The sequence below is a fragment of the Drosophila busckii genome, unplaced genomic scaffold, assembly GCF_011750605.1.
Source record: "Drosophila busckii strain San Diego stock center, stock number 13000-0081.31 unplaced genomic scaffold, ASM1175060v1 chrUn_07, whole genome shotgun sequence".
Lineage (NCBI taxonomy): Eukaryota > Metazoa > Arthropoda > Insecta > Diptera > Drosophilidae > Drosophila > Drosophila busckii.
In genome coordinates this window covers 1342892-1361697 of record NW_022872723.1, presented here as the reverse complement: position 1 = coordinate 1361697, position 18806 = coordinate 1342892, and the positions used below count along the sequence as shown (strand labels likewise).

General features: G+C 41.8%; 5 protein-coding genes across 6 annotated transcripts; 2 read left to right on the top strand and 3 right to left on the bottom strand.

The window, feature by feature from the left end:
- The first annotated feature begins 100 nt into the window (after positions 1 to 100).
- Positions 101 to 837, top strand: LOC108599807 (mitochondrial import inner membrane translocase subunit TIM14). Of its 2 annotated transcripts, XM_017986884.2 has the most exons (3): positions 101 to 189; positions 314 to 553; positions 615 to 837. In XM_017986884.2, the coding sequence occupies exons 1-3, from the start codon at positions 187 to 189 to the stop codon at positions 726 to 728; spliced, it is 357 nt and encodes a 118-aa protein (XP_017842373.1). In that variant the 5' UTR covers positions 101 to 186; the 3' UTR covers positions 729 to 837. The 2 variants fall into 2 exon arrangements, with proteins under 2 accessions (XP_017842373.1, XP_017842372.1); XM_017986883.2 differs by lacking the exon at positions 101 to 189 and having other exon boundaries at positions 215 to 553.
- A 26-nt stretch (positions 838 to 863) lies between these two features.
- LOC117134998 (probable chitinase 2) lies at positions 864 to 2208 on the bottom strand. Its single transcript, XM_033294733.1, has 3 exons — positions 2111 to 2208; positions 1596 to 2043; positions 864 to 1538 (listed from the first exon to the last, which is right to left on the bottom strand). Exons 1-3 carry the CDS (start codon positions 2172 to 2174, stop codon positions 878 to 880), a joined length of 1173 nt encoding a protein of 390 aa, XP_033150624.1. The 5' UTR covers positions 2175 to 2208; the 3' UTR covers positions 864 to 877.
- A 6651-nt stretch (positions 2209 to 8859) lies between these two features.
- LOC108601046 (serine protease 1) lies at positions 8860 to 9662 on the top strand. Its single transcript, XM_017988937.1, has one exon. It carries the CDS (start codon positions 8895 to 8897, stop codon positions 9645 to 9647), a length of 753 nt encoding a protein of 250 aa, XP_017844426.1. The 5' UTR covers positions 8860 to 8894; the 3' UTR covers positions 9648 to 9662.
- Positions 9663 to 9743: 81 nt separating this feature from the next.
- Positions 9744 to 11569, bottom strand: LOC108601045. The gene is made up of 3 exons (XM_017988936.1): positions 10961 to 11569; positions 10714 to 10890; positions 9744 to 10640 (listed from the first exon to the last, which is right to left on the bottom strand). The coding sequence occupies exons 1-3, from the start codon at positions 11479 to 11481 to the stop codon at positions 9854 to 9856; spliced, it is 1485 nt and encodes a 494-aa protein (XP_017844425.1). The 5' UTR covers positions 11482 to 11569; the 3' UTR covers positions 9744 to 9853.
- A 119-nt stretch (positions 11570 to 11688) lies between these two features.
- Positions 11689 to 15148, bottom strand: LOC108598484 (protein O-mannosyltransferase 1). The gene is made up of 4 exons (XM_017985139.2): positions 14023 to 15148; positions 13394 to 13956; positions 12560 to 13336; positions 11689 to 12501 (listed from the first exon to the last, which is right to left on the bottom strand). Exons 1-4 carry the CDS (start codon positions 14664 to 14666, stop codon positions 11780 to 11782), a joined length of 2706 nt encoding a protein of 901 aa, XP_017840628.1. The 5' UTR covers positions 14667 to 15148; the 3' UTR covers positions 11689 to 11779.
- Between the last annotated feature and the right edge of the window lie 3658 nt (positions 15149 to 18806).

Sequence of the window (18806 nt, the reverse complement as noted above, 5' to 3'; positions counted from 1 at the left end):
TTACAAGAGCTGTATTTCTTCCCATCCCTGGCACTCAGCTGAGACAAAAAGTGCTTGCACATCTTATTTCTCTTGCTTACACAGAGTATTTTTAAAATAGTGCTGTACAACGTCCTACTAAAACATGTTGCTTTCACATTTTAGTCACAGCTGTTTTGTATAAAAAACACAGAATTACATCATAAAATGGTACAAAATTGTAAAAAAAAAAACAGAAAAAAAGCTTGAATTTGTAAAATTAATTTTCAAAAATTTTCGATTTGCAAATTTCATGTCAACGCCCACTCAACACAACTACTTTCACTACTACAAGACGAGCTCGATTATATTAGCCGGCCTCGGCGTGGCGGCGGTTGGGTTCGCTGGCAAGCATTTGCTGCGCCGCATGCCACAAATGACAACAAAATTTAACGAGGCGCTGAAGAACCTTCCTAAATTTGATGCCGAAAGCATGGCAAATTCAAAATACTATAAAGGGGGTTTCGATCCCAAGATGAACAAACGCGAAGCAGCGCTTATACTGGGTGTTAGTCCAAGCGCCTCCAAGCTTAAGGTGAACGTTTATGTTATAAAATCCCTAAAAGTGATTAAATGTAATTTAATAGTACCTGCAGGTAAAGGATGCGCATAAAAAAATTATGCTGCTCAATCATCCGGATCGCGGCGGATCACCTTACTTGGCGGCCAAAATAAACGAGGCTAAGGATTTCTTAGATAATTCCAAATAAAATGAAGTTCTTTGTTGTTGTAGAATAATGCACTCGTGCAATGAACTGCGTATTTTGCACGAAACAATTTTAGGCTATGTTGTAAACCTAATAAATAAGTAAAGATAAACATATTATTTAGTAATTATAATGTAATTTACATATGAAATTTATTTCCTGATAATATCATAGTGATAATAGTCTGTGTTCATGCATAATTGGCCTACCTCGCGCCCAACAGCACGGTTCATAGCCTTCAGCAGCGGATAGCACTCGCCACAGCGTCCGAGAAAATCATCTGTTTCGATCGACCAGGTCATAGCCCCGGCCAAGTTATATGAGTTGACAAGGTCCATCTTGAGTTTAATGCTATAAGGATTGTCAAAGCCCACCCATTGATTCTCTTGAAAGGCGAACGGGGAGCTCGACTGTGTGTCAAATAATGTTTTCCATTTGTTAAGACAAATCTCATTGTAGCCCAAGAACCCACTCGAACCCGTGTAAATACCAGGACTGCCAGGGCCACTGGAACCGTCGTTGGGACGATTCTTAGCATTATCCTTTAATTGGTAGCTGTGACCATAGAAGGGCATTCCCAACAATAGCTTATTGGCAGGTGCGCCTTGCTTCAACCACAGCCTTACAGCTTTTTCCATGTCTTGCAGCGGAGCATTTAATCCCAAATACCCATCGGATGCCATGTGAAAGTCATACGTCATAAGGTTTATAAACGATACTTCATTTGCAATGGCTGAAATGTCGTACGAAGCGCGAGCAGTATCGTCTGAAGCACCGACAGCAATGCTGAGCGTGAGTTTGTGCTGATCAAAACTAAAACAGTAGCGATGTTAAGTGGGCATATCAGAATTTGTGGCTTTCAGAACTTACACTTCCTTAAGCATACGCAATAGTATCACAAAATTTGCGCGATCCGCCACGTTGCCACCCCTCTGGCCTGGATACTCCCAGTCAAGATCGAGGCCATCGAAGCCGTATTGCTTGATAAAAGCCAGGGATGAGGATATGAACTTCGAACGCTTGCCGGGATCGGCAGCCATTGAGGAGTACTTGACAGAGCCTTCGTTCCAGCCGCCCACCACCGCCATGACCTTCAGATTCGGATGTTGCTGCTTCAGCGCTATAGTCTTTTTAATAAAGCCTAAGCCACTATCTAAGTCCAGCCAGTTATCGAGCGATTTAAATTCGCCAGTGTCATCAATGCCGAAGAAACAGTAGCTGAGATGAGTGCAAAGGCTGGCGTCCACATTGGTGTAAGTAAACTTTCCATCCCCTTGCCTGTAATTGGCCCAAGTCCCCCAGTAGCAGTTGATTACTTCTATGTATTATAGTTATATAGCCATTATTCATTCGCTGAGTACGTGCAAACTCGGATTGTTACTCACTTTCAGTGTGCACCGAATGACTTAGGCTACAAAGAGCCAACACCACCCCGATGAATGTCTTCATGTTGAGCGTTACGTTACCCACTCTCAAGTTAACAGTGCCTTTTATAGTCTTGTCGGTGCCTTATCTCTTAACACTCTTTATCAGCCTTCAGTACGTATCCGCATATTTCCAAACTGAATCATTTATATAAGCTTTCAATAGGGTGTAGGACCTAATATTATTTGCTAATATGCTAATAAATTTTATTTCAATTGCCAAACGTTGTATATGCAATATGCAAGTTATAAGCAATATATGCAAAAAATATGCAATCAAATTTGAAATAGAATATAGAGTGTGTTATTGTTCTTATCAATAATAAGACGGGCCTCTGACCAGCAGGTGAGTATTAGCGAACTACAGGCACCCACGGGTGGCCCTCACAAGACATGGGTGAGGCCGCATACACGCGCTCACAACTAAATATGTAATTTTTTAACAGGATTTACCCTTTTTCTTGATCTCTTATTTTCTGCGGCTTTTCCGTTTTTTTTTTTTAATTATTATTACAATTTATACCTCTTTTTGCGTTCTCATTTTATTAAAAACTAGATAACTTCGCCCCCTACTCCAATCGCTTTCCAAGTTAAGTCTGTCTTAGATCAGTTTATGGCATTTTTATCTTTTGATGAAAACGCACAATGGTTTAATAGAGTAGAAAAGAGATTGATGTACATATTCTATGACAGTTGTCACTTTTGTTGTATTTCGATTATGTTACATTTTTCGATAGCTTTGAGATTCTCGGAAAACTTTTGTATATTTCGATCACTTTTCTATAATTTTTAAATTTTAAATTTGGATAAATTTCACATTTGTTTTTTTTTTTTTTTTTATTTATTTAATGTCAACTATTAACAGTCGACGGATAAAGACAATGATTACAAAAATTACAAAAACTCAATTTTAAATACTTATGTTATATATTATTATATTATATTATTTGTAGAAGCTCATACATATATTATGAGAGTTAAGCACACCCAACACTCGTTGCATGGATTCGGAAAACCCTAAAATCCGGTCAGATCTATGTTAGTGTTAATTATTAATAGTTAAATTATTTTTTTTTAAGCTTTTGCTGTTTTTTATTGAATCTTCTCTTAAATTGAGACTAACAATAAGTATTAAATCTTATAACTAAACATTATCTACAGTTTCTTTAAACTGTTTTAGATTGCACATTCCTAGATTCTATCAAAATTTTTGAATTTCACCCAGTGGTTGATAGGTCGTTATGAAAACGCCGACGGTTGAGCGGTCTGCACAGCCCTGTAGACTCGCGCGAGGAGGATTAGGATACGAAAGAATAAAGCTTGCTTTTTATTTATCCTTGTGTTCAGCTTATTCATCTCTGACTGGTTGTAATATTTTAGGTCTTTCCTGTACTGTTTCCTACCGTTTTGCGAACGTACCACAATGCCCCCGGTGAATAGTTCTAAGGATTTGTTACTGAACTCGCTGGATCAATATCAATAATTGTATTAAGCTAGGCGTTCCCACACAATAGTTGGGAGCCATAGGTCAAGATGGGTTTAAATACGGAATTGTAAAGCAGGACCTTATATTCAAGGCTGAGAGAGGACCGAGCGTTGATAAGCCTGTGGAGGCTATTGGCTTTTAGTTTTAGTTGCGTTCTTTTGCCTTCGATGTGCCTACGCCATGTGAGTCTTATGTCGAGGTGTACTCCAAGATAGGTCACTTCGTTTGCTTGCGGGAGTGCGGAATTGTTTAAGTAGTGAGCGGTTGGAAATTTTACCTTGTTATAGGGTAAACGTAACATGATTGTCCTTTTTTGTTCGTTTACTTTTATACCGCCCGTCAGAGAGCCATTTCTCTCACTTCGACCATATGAAGAGACAGTTGCGCTGCTGCTTGCATAGGGCACCTATTGAGAACGCTCCTGAGAAATAGCTGTATCGTCAGCAAAGTTGGATGGTGTTAGTCGTCTACTTGTTGGAATATCTGCTTGTATAAACAGGACAATAGTGATCTGCACATAGTCGTCAACATAGCAGAATTGCAGGTCTCAACTGCATAATTTCATGTGATATAGATACGACTCTAATAATTTGTGTGTATTATTAGGAAGCGTTGCTCTGATCTTATGTGTTAGTCCTTCTAGCCAGACTCTATCGAATGCTTGGATACATCCTAAGAATATTTCAAGTGCAATATTCTCGTGTTTTCGAATGCGCTTCTTATTTCAGATGTTATGTCGATAACCTGCTCGAATAGTGCCGTGTTTTTTCGCGAACCAAATTGATGTGGGATGGGAATTTGTTGGATTCTTAGATATGGGATTTATCCCGAGTCAGCAAACAATTTTTTTAAAAGAGTTTTGAAGGCATGATAGTAGGCTTATGGGTCTGTATGACGATGGATTTGTGTGATCTTTGCCTGGCTTTGGTATCATTATAATGATTGACTTTTTCCATATCTCTGGGAAGTAACCAAGCTTGGTGATGGCATTGACGAGTTGCGCGACGGTGCAAAACTGCACAATATCGGGAACTCAAATAATCATTTTCGGCGTATTTGGTCCGAAGCTTGTTTGATTTTTTCGGGTTCAACCTGATTTTGATGATGTTGGCGATTTCGTTTGGTGCGAAATTACAATTGGCTCTTGTTGAAGCTGAGAGTCCCTTGTTTAATGTTGGTATTGTGAATGAATTTATGGCAGGATTTGGCTGAAACACATTTTCAAGGTGTCCTCAAATGTTTTGGCTCTGTCTTCATCAACCAGCCGCCCCAGCCGCCTAGTTGGTTTTTTATAGGCATCACAGTTTCTGTTGGTGGGCATAAATAGTTGGATGAGCTTTCCACAGTGAGTTTTTCGTAGAAGAGGGATGAATAGTTGCTGATGTAGCGATTGTTGACTATTTGCTTCTTGTTGCTTTAACGCGTTGGTAAGATTGCGGGTGGCGTCTTTTAACCTTTGACGTGCATATGGCGACCTGTGAGACTGCCATTCTTGTCGTAGGCGTCGCTTTTCTAGAACGTGTTGCTCGATTTGCTGGTTTGTCTTCATTTGAGTGTAAGGCGCTTGTGCGTTTTGAGGAGTTGCAATGCGGGTTGCGGTGACAAAATTTGACTCTAGTGTTTTGATAAGGCTGTCGACATCATCTATAACGTTGAGTACAGGATTTAGCGTAATGGTGTGAGCTTATATATTTCATATAGCAGATCCATTTGGTTTTGTGTGAAGTCAATCTAAGCGGTTACCTGGATGACTGAGTAAATTAATTAGGACGGCTGAGTGGTCAGATGAGAGATCTGAGAGACTTTCGGCACTGATCAAGTTCGAGGTATATTTTTGGTAATAATTGCGAAGTCTATTAAGTCAGGCAGTTTATTTGGGTCTGTTGGCAGTATGTTGGTCTACCGGGGGAAACGTGGTCGAGTTTTGTTGCTGGCTTTTATAATTGCATTATAGAGCTGCTTGCCTTTTGGAGTCACAAGGCGAGGGATCCCAGTGTGTGTGCTTTGCATTGTAGTCCCCTGCTTCTATAAAAATGGTCTCCTAGTGAGTCAAGAACTGCATGAACTCTCCTTTCAGTTATGGTGAAACGAGGAGGGCAATATACTATACTGCGGCTAGAGTAAGTTGTTTAACCACCTATCTCAGTTTTATTCTTATTGTTGTGGCTTGTAAATAATTTTCTGCGAGCTCCTGGTAACGGTGATGCTTGATACGGTTTTTGATCAGGATACCAGTCCACCGTGTGCCTTGCCATCGGATGGTTTGTTGCATTGTGTAGTTATATTTGTTGGTCAGATGTGTTTCTGACAATAGCATGACGTCAATGTGTTTGTCGAGCAGGAATTGAGATAACTCAAGTTTATGCTGTGAAACGCAATTAGCATTCCACGTGGATATACGTAGAGAAGCCATTGATTATTTGGACTGATGTTATACTAACATTTGTATCAAGAGATTCTGATTACGCATTAAATCTTGCATAGTTGTCCGCATGAAAGACATGAACTCCATAATACTTTGTTGTAGGCTAGAGAACAGTGCCTCAAGAATATTTTGCTGGTGCTCCATAGGCTGGTAATGGTTTGCCATTTTTATCTCAGAGGAAGGTGCTTTTGGGTGCAATGTATTTGGGGCAGTGGGCTCCAAACCTGATTTTAAAGGGCCTGCATATGTCACATTTTTCATTGCTGAGGATCCGGAGTCAAGCGACGATCTGGTTGCCGCCGAGAAGTAGACGTCTGGGTGTGATTTAGATGGTGTAAGCCCTACATTTGCGGAGCGCGGCGTGGTTACTCGCTGGTGGATTTGACTTTTTAACTCCTTATATATTGGGCAACCTATGTAGTTAGCTGTGTGATTACCACCGCAGTTGCTGCACCTCTTGGTACTAGAGTCGTCTTTGCTTGCTAGGCAGTGTGCGGAGTCGTGAAGCTGTCCACAAACTACGGACACCGGGCGGAGTGTGCAGTATGACCGTGGGTGCCCATATTCTTGACAATTCATACATTGTAAACAGGACCGTTGCGTTATGTGGTTCTTCTAGTGATTCATAGCGATGCAGTAGATACTTAAGTTTGGGTGCACTTCCGTTTTTTTAAGAGTATTGTCTGTCTGGCTCCAGCTCAACTTGAGAGCGGTTTGGGGCTTCTTTAATCCTTGTATAAGATGTTGAAGACTGTTTTGGCGTTTAAAGCCTTTACCATGTAGAGCCTGAGTTATTTATGCAGGTGTTTCATCTGATTCTTTGCCCTTTAAGACCACTTGTAAGCCCTTACTGCTTTTTAATTGATACGTGTAAAAATTCATTTTAGTGTCGTTTAGATGCTTGGATAATATTCTAAAGCTTTCTTCTGACTTCGTTTGAACTTTTGTTTCACGAATATTGCCCCGTACAAGGGAAATTATGGGGAAGCTGTCTTGTCCAATGAGCTCTATAATTTTGCTCACAAGGGCATTGGAACTTTTCTCCCGTATATATATCGGAGGTGGCTTTGGTTTCTTTTTAACGCCTTCTTCGGTCTGCAGATCATCTGAGTTGTCTACTAGAATTTGAAATCTATTGGTGGTGTTAAGTTTTTCGCTTGAAGCTGCTTTCATATTGCTGCGGGTCATTTTCGCTCTTGGCATTAGGGGGTTTAGCTTCCGTTTAATTTGAATGTAGCGATCCATTCCAGTCTGCACGAGCGGGGCATCGCTTGCGTTGTTGGTCAAGGAGTTGGTTTTGGTTGCTTTTGTTTTGATTGTTGATTCATAGGGGGCTTTTCTTGCCGCCGATGACACATAGGGAGCGAGTGTTGCCAACGATGGTCTTGAGCCGGTGCGGCCGATACCGTTTGCGGTCGTATGTTGTAGTTTGATGTTGAGGTGTCAAAACGTTGTGCTAGTACGTAGTGAGAGCATGTCGTTCGGTCCATTCATGCCAGCTTTGCGTGTTCGATGTTTTTGCTCAATGCACTCGGTGCTCTGAGACGGTAGAGCTAGAGCAAGAACGAGCTTGATCACTTGTTAAGTGCAAGTGATCGAATTTTAGGCCAGGGGTAATTGACCGTTCGAAAAGTACTGCATCATCAGTATTTTGAGTTGGCTCGGCCACGAAAGAGAAGTACGTGTTGTTTCGCTGAAGCGAAAGCCGGCGTTCGTCTTGCTCGCGCTGTTCTTTGCTTACGAATGTCGTTATGATTCATCTTTTTAGTTTTTTGATTTATTTTATTTATTTATAATTAATTATTAATTAATCCATTAATTAATAATCAATAAATTAAATATTTAGTGCGTTTTTATCTCACTTAGCGCCTTTTTAGCGCCGTTTTACACTAGTTATACACTCTCACTGCACTCTAAACTTGTGGGGTTTATATTTTTTTCCGGAGTTCTATAAAAACACGCCTGCATGCGACGACGATTGACGCTTGGATAAATAAGGTAAAATACATCGCTGTGTTGATGACAGAATTTGTGGTAACCAGCACAGAGGTGTTAATGCAGTGAATAATTAGTAGAGCAAACGTCAAGAAATAGAAGATCAAAATATTAAGTTGCAGAAACTGAGGGATTATGTTGACTCAACAAATATATGGAGTTAATTTGTCCATTTGCCAATTTAATCATCAACATATGACACCTAATAAAATTCGACGAATAGCTAAAGAGGGTAGATTATTTAAAAGTAGTCTATTAGTGGAAGGTGGATGACTTTTAAATTAATAGACTTCTTGATACTTTTTGAATTTATAGATAATTATTTACCTGATTTCAGTGAAAATTTTTGATCTCTTTCCTTTTCTTTTATTACCGGAAAATTCAAAACTTTATTTATGTGAAAATTTCCGCTTTCTTGTTCTTATAAGTAGAGCGATCACCTGTCATTGTCCTTAAGCCGTCAGTTAAGACAAACTCTTTTATATATGTATATATATATATTATATATAGTTTTCTTTATATATATATATATATATATATATATCTAAGTTGCAATAATATGGAAAAAGAAAGAAATATTCGTATTTCAATGGCAAAAGTAATTATTGTATTTGACTTTCCCCACTAACATCATTACATTGTACTAGTATTAACAACATGCGATTACTTAATGTTAGAGCCCATTAGGTCTACCAACTCATTAGCAATAAGTGCAATCATACCAGTAATGCGAAATTTTTGGATTTTTAAGTTCCTCATAAAAGCAACTTAATGCAGTAAGCAACGACCGATTCAGTTCCAAAATGCAACTGAAGCTGAAACTATGGTTTATTTGCCTAATGTGGACAGTTGTGGGAATAAGGAATGTGTTGACTGGAGCTCTTAGGGATCACATAATAACCAATGGGTATCCAGCTACGGTGGGCGAGGTGCCCTACATTGTGGGCCTTCTGGTAAGGGAAGGCAACCTGGCTCGCTGGTGTGGTGGCTCTATAATTCACAATAATTGGGTCTTGACAGCAGCGCACTGCACAGATCATGTGACTTCCGTAACCGTCTACTATGGAGCAACAAGACGTACACAGGCACTCTTTAACGTGATGGTGAACAGCGGGCATATTATACAACATCCGGACTGGCCTGCTAGCATAGGCAATGATATAGCTTTGATTCGCACGCCACACGTGGGCTTTTGGGGCATGGTTCAGAAGATAGAGCTGCCAGGGCTGAGTGAGCGCAGCAACAGCTACGAGCAATTCACGGTCAAAACCTGTGGCTGGGGTAGCACCTACGACGACAGTCCACTCCCCGAGTGGCTGCAATGTGTTGATCTGGCCATAATTAGCAACGAACAGTGCTCACGTAGCTATGGTGAGCTTCCAGACTCCGTTCTGTGCGTGGACACGCCCCAGGGCAGATCCATATGCGATGGCGACTCTGGAGGACCTCTCGTAACTAAGGAAAATCACAAGCTGGTGGGCATAACTTCTTTCAGCGATGCGGAAAGCTGCAAGTCTGCAGCACCAGCTGGATTCGCACGTATTACCTCTCACTTAGAATGGATAAAGAATGTTTCCGGCGTATCGTATTAGAAATATGCGAAAAGCAATATCGAGGCATCAGAATTTTCCCATAAAATTGAAAGCCCCCAATATAGAATTATTATACTTATTACCGATTGGGCGATTGCTCTAGATGTACTTACAATTTAATCGCAAAAACAAATTCAAATATTCAGGTATAACAGAAAATTTCCGATTGGAACTGTGTGTGTATTCAGCAAATCCATTTGTTGCTTTTAAGAGTTAGACTCCAAGTTGTCCATTACCTCACGAAACTGCATCACAGAAATGAAACCGTTTTGATCGCTGTGGGTGTCCATAAGCTGTTTCCAAATTGTTTCAAAGTCGGCTGGACTAATAATGTCTTTGAATATGAGCTCCAAATGCTCTTTGGGACGTAAGCACTCAAAGTCGCTTGGGGTCACACCATAAAGCACCGATGTGTCTGGCTGCAGCAGGTCCTTGACATGAGTGTTATCATCGTCTAGTTGCTTTGGGCGCAACTTGTGTGCCACTGGTGCTTGTATAGGCTCTTTATTGAGATCGGCACAAAAGAGTCGATAGATCGTGTCCTTATTATAAACGTTAGAGGGAGATGTGGAAATGTTGCCCATAGTTGGCAATGGATATTGTATTGCCAGCAATCGGCAAAATTTATCGTAGTTAAGACGCTCCGTGGGACAACCCTCATCGACGATCATTTGGAAGTGTGCGAGGAATCGCCTTGCCTTCTCTACGTCAATGTATAGGTGCATCTTGTGCATGATCTCAAAGATCTTCCTTAGTGGCAGATGACGAGTACCTTCCTTATCGCTGTTCTCCAGCACTGATTGCAGATCGAACATTTGGAAGTTGGCGCGCTTTTGCAGCTTATGCCGCCACATGTTAAGGTGGCCCAATGCCTCGACAAGTTCCCGATTGCTCACACAAGGAGAAATATCCTCGATAAGCATTTTGCCATCACAGTCTGGCACAAATGTGGGGATGCCGTAAGTCGCGTGTTGTGGCACATTATACGGATACCTTAAGATCAGATAGTAACTTATTAAGTATGCTTAATCTAATTGATATTACGAATTGCGAGAAGAAAACTTGCTTTTTGTACTTCTTGCCCAAACGGTCATAGGTGCGATCTATAAAGTCCATTTGTTCCTTACTGATAATTATTACGTGATCCGCGCATTGTTGCATGCAACGCTTCACCAAATGCCCGCTTACATCTCCCTGTGGCTTGGAACCATATGTGTTGAAACGAGCGTAGGGTGCGTCATATCTGCAGTTTGGAAGAGTAGAACTCATTAGTAAATCTTTGTATACAAGGAGGTTCGACAAAGTCATCGCACTTGCGATTAATTTGCTCGGCGGGAAAATAATGACTGTGGCTGACAATATATTTCTCATGAAAGTCCCCATGTTCCCGATTCACTTGCTCTACTGTCTTAGGGGGCAATATAATATCGTATAATCGGTCGAACGGTGGTGTTTGCTTTCCAAAAGTTTGGCTTAGATTGGTTACCGAGTCTGGTTTGGAGTGGGTCTGTTTTACCTGCCCTAGCTTGGGCTGTTTCAGATACATGTCCTCGGAGGTTTTCTCCATGAATACAGCGAAACGCGATTTGGAGCTCTCCACGGCCAACAGCGCGGGGACACTGACATCGGGTAAACAGGGCGAAGACGGTAAGAGCTTGTCTATATTCTCCAATTGCTTACGCTTGCATTCGGTGCGAATTAAGTGCTCCGCAATTTCTTCTCTATGGGAAATGGTGAGGCACAATCTGGTGGTATTGTCACTATCAAGGATGGAGGCAACACCAGCAGCGCGTATACTCTCATTCCGATCAATGAAGCGTCCAGCATTTGCCATAATGTTCGACAACAAACGTTGAAATATTTACTTATGTAGGAATATATATTTGATATCCTTAAAACAAATAAGTATCTGTAAGTTGTTATCGTGCTCCAACTTTGATCATAAATAATAATAATCAATTAAAAAGTATAAATTTAGGCATACTTTGTTAAATAATTTAATATAATTTGGTCTATAAAAAGTGTAGCTTAACATTTTTTTTTAATAAATAAATAAAAATTAGCTTTAGCTTGAAAATGATTAATGATTATTTCTTCATTGCTGCCTGTCGAAAAGGTCAAGTCGAGATGATCTAGTTCAGCGCATGATTCTTGTGTAGAATAAAGTCCCAAGTGTCCTTCCAGCGTAAATTTATAATTTCTTTCGCTGACATCTTTCTGGTGCCATAACTGAGCGGCAAGAACTTGACAAAAAAAGCGCAAACAGCAAGTAGCCAGATCATAAGTGACAGTCGATAGACTAGCAGCAGCAGAAGAGCTCGTCCCGAGCAGTGTCGACGCAACAGAAAGTCTAAGTGCTCAAGGACATAGCAGAGCAGCAGCAGCTTGAATATGAATGCTGGCAGATAGTTGTGCAGGAATAGTGTGCGGTCAACAAAGAAGTACGGCAAATAATGCACCAGATAGCCCACAAAGAAGGCATCACCGGCAGACAGAAAGCGCTGCCACTCGCTGTCCGGGATATCAAAGCAGAGTCGGCGACGTCGTATTGCATAGAAGATCAATAGTGCGGCGTAGACGAGCAAGCCCGCACTGGCGGTATACCAAATAAGTATGTTGCCGAGCAAATAGATCTGGGCGCTGGAGTTGGCGTCCAGCCAGTATGCAATGCCCTTGTCCAGCAGTGGCCATTCGTGTGGCTGTGAGCTGTACATGTGGCTCGGTAGCTGCGTAGCTTGCCAGAACATCTTGGTTTGCAGTTCCAGCAGCTTTGCCCAGAACGACAGCTTCGTGGCTTGGGTGGGAATCATTTCAGCTGAGAGTAATTGACGTTCACGCTCACGCTGATCTTGAGCTGTAGAAAAGTTAAGTGCCTTAGAGATTTGTCGTAAATGGTTAGATTTACTACTTACTCTTGGTGTACCGATGTTCCTCCACATTCCAAATGGTATCAGGGTTTCCCTTTTCACGGTCGCCCACCACTTCGTGCTGATTGAAGCCCCAATCGGGCAGCTGGCGTCCACTAAAGCGCAGTGCCGCACCTGTTGTTGTGTGGATGAGACGAATCTCAGACTTAATTGCATGCCAGAGATCACCCTCTGATTGCCGGTTCAGTATCTCTACGCGCCACAGCAGTTCTCCGACCATTTTAATCTCATAGTCAATATAACAGCTGACCTCCTGGCACTGTGGCGTCATTGGTGCGGCCACATCATGAGAGTTTAGGGCACGGCTTGTAATTCCGTGCACCAGTTGAATGACATCGCCATGTCGTATAACATCGGGCTGATCGCCCACGACCAGATCATCGCGCTCGGGTCTTTTTACTATCCACCAATTGTTAACGTCCTTGAAGGAGTAGCAAGTAACCTGCTGCTGATGCGAGGATCCACGCTGATCCTTGTACCGCACTGGATAAACGGCGGCGTGTGAGTGAAGCCAGCAGGTGCGCCCATGAGTGTGTCGCAATGTAATCTGTGATCCATGCACCACAACTAATGGCTGTCCCTGAGTTATGGAAGCCAGCCCCCCATCCAGTGAAGCTTGAAAGGCGCTTGTCATGATACTGTCATGTGGCCCAGCCCGGTGCAATGTGCGAAGGTGTATGTAAAAGACGCCCAGGTAGACGACCACTGGTATGCCCACAAAGATCAAAAGTCGGCTTAGCGCATGTAACCAGAGTTGTCGGTCTGAAAATCGATGGAAAGTTAGATCATAGTTAGTGCAAATGTTGTGTATTGACTTACTGGAGAGGCTAGCATCGTAAAGCAGTTGCCACAAATGACGGCTCAACAGATATCCGGCGAGTACCAATGCTAAGAAGCCCACGTACTTAATACAGCCGGCACAGGCCAGTGACAAGGCGGCCGTAACTCCAGTGCTCAACCACCGCAGGCTGCCAAGGGAGCAGCGCTGAAAGTGTAGCAGACAGGCGATACCCACAGTGCTGGCCAGCAGCAGCATCGACTCCATGAGCACGAAGCGCGATTGTGTAAGCAACGCGTTGTCCAAGACAACAAGCAGTCCACCCAGAGCAGCCGCCCAGCGTTGAAGTCTCGCAGCCAGCAGCAGTTTGTAGACGGCCGGCGCCAGCAAACTACCGCTCAAGGCGGGCACAAACCGTAGCCAGAAGACAGGCACGTTCGCCGCATAGCTCTCACCGATGCGTGTAAACGTGTAGTTGCCTCCGCTGCCCGTAAAGCCAACCAGACCAGCTATCATCTGCTTACCCAGCGGGGGATGCTGATCAAAGAAGAATATATTCCGCATATAATGCGCGATGTATTTGCCATAATGAAGCTCATCGAAGCTGCGAGAGGAATGGAGAAAGAGTTAGGTAAAGGTTAAAGCGGGAATATTTCACAATGCTACTCACACCACGTGCGATGGTGTTGCCAGTTTGTAGAAGCGTGTCAAGAATGCCACCAGAAAGAGCGTCCAGCTAAGAAGATCAATGCGCAAGCTTACGGTAAATTTAGAGAAAGCAACGCTGCTTAGGTCGTCTTTCCTTAACTGCTTCACAGAGTCGAGTTCAGAAGAGCGCGAGCGCGACTTCTTACACGCCTCAGATTCAAGGGAGGTAGGTAGGGGCGCAAACGAAGGTTTCGACGGCGACAGCAACGTCGGTATAGGTGTCGGTGTTGAGTTTGTCGTTTCAGTGAGAAACGATTGCCGACTTTCTGAGCGACGACTGCGCTCGAGACTGTTTCTCAGTGATGACAGAGGAGCATTCAAATGGCAGTTTATATCGTGGCAACAGTTGACCAACTGGGAAGTGGTGGGCAGCAGACCATTACAGCACTGTGGTGAAGTTGAATTACAATTGACTGTTGCTGGCACTGGGACTGAGACTGGCGCTGTTAATTCTTTTAAGGTTGCTGAACGGCTGCGAAAGTGAAGTCTTTCGCTCTTTTCGTTGCTGTCATTTTTGTTGTCTATTAGACTTTCCGCAGCAGATTGTTTTTGTTTTGATTTGGAGCGTGTTGTCTTGCGTCTCTGTACTATGTTGTTAGTCGGCATGATGCCAGCGCTAATTGTTGCTTTTTGTGCAGCCCGTGAGAATTTTAACTATTATTGTTTTTTGATTTTTCAGACCTTTCGGTTATTCACCAGGATTGTTGGAGCATACTTTCACTTCTCACACAAAAAATACAAAAACGCATGTATGTATGTATGTATATACATACGAACATTTGTATTTGATTATATGCAGACGCACGTCAACTTCTATATTCTGGTTTATTTTTACTTGCGTCTATTTTCTGCCACGTCTCACGAGCAACTTGTTGACCACCGCGGCATTTGCACTTTTATTTGTTTTTGTATCTCCCTCGGCTTGTCTTCGTCAGATAACAGCTGAAGAAAGTTTTAACTTTAATACCCACACACATATACAGACCCTAGTGTATGTGTGTCGAAGCGCATGCGCATATTTTACGTTTTTGCTTTGTTCTTTGGCTGTTTCCACACACAAATCGGCAACCTGCTTTACTGTAAATCTCAACGCGAACTAACTTAGAGCGCGGCTTCAACATCGTCTGCGTCTGTGCAGCTGCTGTCGACTGCGCTGCCTGCGCTGGAATGCGACTTGTTGCTCATGCGTCTGTGTGTGTGTGTGTGTGAATAATTTTGCTCCCATCACTGTTGCTAGCTGTTTATGTTCTTAGCTGCTTCTACCTTACGCTTACAGCCTCAAGCAGCAGAATCCTCTCTCATTTTATGTATCTCTTCCTATTTCCACTCTCTACTATCTCTTACTGTTGTTGCTCTGAGAGTATTTGGACAAGCCGCGCTTAATGCCTAACGGATTCTGTAATTAAATGGCAGTTAAATTTAAAATTCTGTAAACAACTAACGGCTTATTGTGCCTTATAGCGCAGTGGCAAGAAAGGTTGTTGTGTGAATGTGAGCTTATATGAATACACATACATATGAATGCTTGAACAAGAAGCAGTTTTGACAATTTAATATTTAATAATTATTGACTTAAGTTAATGAAGTCTTTCAAATATTTTACAATGAGTTTAAATGAAGGACTAATTTTCATGATTCTTACGCATATCAAGAGCGCTCCCTTAAGGGGATTTATTTATAGTCCCTGATATCCGTTTTTATTTTTTTTTAATATGTGTCAAAGTGTATAAAATTAGCAGTTGTGTTAAAAAAGTACCAAGAACTTCAATAGAGTGATGTCTTCTTATTGTGTTTAATGTATTAAATGCACGTTCAACTAAATATTAAACTTTTGGGACGAATGTGATAAGTAATAGTCTATTAATACATGGACCACGCAGTTTTCATTCAAAATCTCGCTTTTTGCGATTTTGAAATTAACAGCAAAATACCATTGGTCCACATGAACATAAGCACCAAACACAGAATCCGGCTTAAGGGCACGGGAGAAGCCATTATTCGAGGAAATAGTAATACTTAAATAGAATTGCATCTTTTTACCTTACTTGTAATTTTTACAATAAAAGTAGAGGAATAACTCTTATTCTACTATATAAAAATAAGTCGGGTTTTCCTTCCTGACGCTATAACTCCAGAACGCACAAACCGATTTCCACGGTTTTGCATTCGTTGGAAAGGTCTCGGGCTCCGTGAGGTTTATAGCAAACAAAGATCAGGAAAAATTTCAACAGGAAAGCGGGAAAATCATTTTTACCGTTCCCCCACTGTTGAATTTGTAAGCATCAATTGTGAAAAAAAGTAAAAAAAAAAATAAGTTATTGTCCTTAAAGTGGTAAGTTGAACTGTGTAAATAAATTAAATGGATAGTCCATTTGAGGTTAAATTCACCACTCTGTCCATAGTCCAAAATGCATAGAGTACGTCGTACGAACATCAGCCGCCGCACAAGACATGCAAGCCAGCAACAAGTGTATTCACAGAACTTAAGCGTAGAAAGACAAAATACAATATGAGGAAATGCCCGATTGAGACAACGCGTGAGCACACGAAGTTCATTGGCATCATACAATCGTTTGGCATTCCAATATGATCCCACTGCAAACTACAGTGATGATAAACATTTAGATATTGGACCAATGACGACTATATGCCGATTGCAATGCGTTAAAGTTTAAACAATATAAAAATAGCCGCATCCACTATCGCACAAGCTAGACAATGCTCGTCAACTCATCAAGCTCCACTTCCCCCAAACGTAAGCGCACTATTGCGGTTAAAAGAAAAGTGCGTAAGGAGTACGAAAGAAAAGGGTGACGATAGAATCCACAAAATCTACGTGAGACTGGCCAACCGTTTGTAAAAAGCCCTTGCAAAGGCTAAGCAGAACTCAATTGAAACTTGAAAGAACTGGACCCGATTCATCTTTTAACTGCTCATTATGGAAACTTACAAACCGCTTTAAAAGGGTTGTCGTCCCGAAGGCCCCACTCAAGGATCCCCTGGTGGAAGGTGCTTCCCAAACGCGCAGAAGGCTTTTCGGCCTTACAACGCCACATGTCACAAGAGCATTAAAAATACGAATGGAAGAGCCATTCCAAATGTGCTTGCCAGCCCAGTAATATTTGAAGAAGTCACGGAGCCCATGAAGAATTTGCAAACCAGTTGGAACAGTTCTGGTCAGCATAATCTTCAGCAAAATGTTTCCTTTTCAAATAAAAAACAAACAAAAAATTTCTTCATCTTTTAATCACCAAAAGAAATAAAGCCATCTAGTGGCGAAACGGAGTTTGCCGGGTCCACTAGTCTTAAAATAAAAATAACATTAAATATGTAAGAAAAAATAAAGGAAAATATTATTTTTAAATATCACAAGATGATGTTATAGTTAAAATTTTCTATAAACTTACTGCAAACTAAGTTTTTCGTTTAGCTCTCATCTATTTTCGATTTTTTTGTTAAGAAAGGATAGAAGGTATTAGGAAACACACGAGAACAGGACTAACGTGTGCACTATTTTTAAGTTATAAATTTTTTTTTATTAAAAATATCTAAATTATTCACAAGCAGACTACATAGTAAAAAATAGTCTTGGCTAGAGACGGAACGACAAAATTATGAATTTTAATTTTAGCTTTTAGCTCTCATTAAGGATAAAGAGGTATTTTTTTTTGAATAAACTATTGATTTGATTTATTTGTTGGCGTTTCTATTTAAGGTTAAGTTTATTCTTGGCTTCGTGTTTAAATTTAAATTTTGATTGAGTCACCCTAATCAAAACATTAGCAAACACAAGGAGAGACAGAAAACACGAGAGAGAAACCAGTTTGGAGAGGACCTTTCTCTACCGTATACATATATTCAAGCGGCGCGCCGTAATTTGAACGTCAGCTGCAATGGAGACTTTGATGATGGGCAGCAAGTGTACGCGAGAGCAAGAGAGCGACAAAAGTCAATAGGATGAGATGTAGAGCACTCTACCATGAAGTCATTATTTATGGGCACTGTCGGTGATGGGGTCTATGATGCTGGCAATGGCTATTTTGTGAATTCGCTTGGTCGTGGGTGCCCTGCCGCACTGAATGTTTTGGAGTGCAACGCGATTGCCATGCGGCGTATACTTGTGTATGAGTCTATGTGGGTGAGTGTGCATTGACAGGGAGATGTGAGTCCACGGTCTCTCGGGTCCTTGCACCCGGCGAAAGGAGGTAACGAGTTGAGTTTGCTGCTGGTAGATTGGTTGTGCTGTCTGTGCATATGACTGTGTTGGTATGTTTTTGTATGTATGTGCATACATACGTATACATCAGGCCTCGCGGGTGCACAAGTGCAAGGATAATGTCGCCACTAGGCCGACTAACATGCAACGCCAACGCTGTAGCATCGTATACATTTGAGGTTGATGTCTGGTGGGGCTGATGGGGATAGGAGAATCGGAGATGGAACAGTGATAGAGGTTGGGGTAGGCACTCGGTGTTGGTTCTGCGACTGTTTCTGTTGCTGGGTATTGGTATCTGGGCCGTACTGTGCTGCGCCGTGTGCTACTTTGGACCAATGTTCGTGGCCGTGGCCGTGGCCTCGACTCGTGCGTTCGTTTTACTCCAGCCAAGGCCAAGCCTGCAGAAAGGACGACGTCGCCGTTACCGTCGTCAGCGACGATAATGTGGCACAATGACATTGACATTGAACTAGGTCGAGGACACATACTTTATTTAGCCACGGTTTTTGGTTAGTTTTTGCCAGAGCGCC

What these genes read in the sequence shown, in the direction of transcription:
- LOC108599807 (XM_017986883.2), top strand. Translation starts at nt 272, where the DNA reads ATGTCAACGCCCACTCAACACAACTACTTTCACTACTACAAGACGAGC. An exon ending in CAAGCGCCTCCAAGCTTAAG is followed by an intron (nt 554 to 614) that starts GTGAACGTTTAT and finishes TAGTACCTGCAG; the next exon opens with GTAAAGGATGCGCATAAAAA.
- LOC117134998 (XM_033294733.1), bottom strand. Translation starts at nt 2,174, where the DNA reads ATGAAGACATTCATCGGGGTGGTGTTGGCTCTTTGTAGCCTAAGTCAT. An exon ending in TCATTCGGTGCACACTGAAA is followed by an intron (nt 2,044 to 2,110) that starts GTGAGTAACAAT and finishes TATAATACATAG; the next exon opens with AAGTAATCAACTGCTACTGG. An exon ending in TTGCGTATGCTTAAGGAAGT is followed by an intron (nt 1,539 to 1,595) that starts GTAAGTTCTGAA and finishes CTACTGTTTTAG; the next exon opens with TTTTGATCAGCACAAACTCA.
- LOC108601046 (XM_017988937.1), top strand. Translation starts at nt 8,895, where the DNA reads ATGTGGACAGTTGTGGGAATAAGGAATGTGTTGACTGGAGCTCTTAGG.
- LOC108601045 (XM_017988936.1), bottom strand. Translation starts at nt 11,481, where the DNA reads ATGGCAAATGCTGGACGCTTCATTGATCGGAATGAGAGTATACGCGCT. An exon ending in GCCGAGCAAATTAATCGCAA is followed by an intron (nt 10,891 to 10,960) that starts GTGCGATGACTT and finishes TCCAAACTGCAG; the next exon opens with ATATGACGCACCCTACGCTC. An exon ending in TTGGGCAAGAAGTACAAAAA is followed by an intron (nt 10,641 to 10,713) that starts GCAAGTTTTCTT and finishes TCTGATCTTAAG; the next exon opens with GTATCCGTATAATGTGCCAC.
- LOC108598484 (XM_017985139.2), bottom strand. Translation starts at nt 14,666, where the DNA reads ATGCCGACTAACAACATAGTACAGAGACGCAAGACAACACGCTCCAAA. An exon ending in GCAACACCATCGCACGTGGT is followed by an intron (nt 13,957 to 14,022) that starts GTGAGTAGCATT and finishes TTCCTCTCGCAG; the next exon opens with CTTCGATGAGCTTCATTATG. An exon ending in GGAACATCGGTACACCAAGA is followed by an intron (nt 12,502 to 12,559) that starts GTAAGTAGTAAA and finishes ACTTTTCTACAG; the next exon opens with CTCAAGATCAGCGTGAGCGT.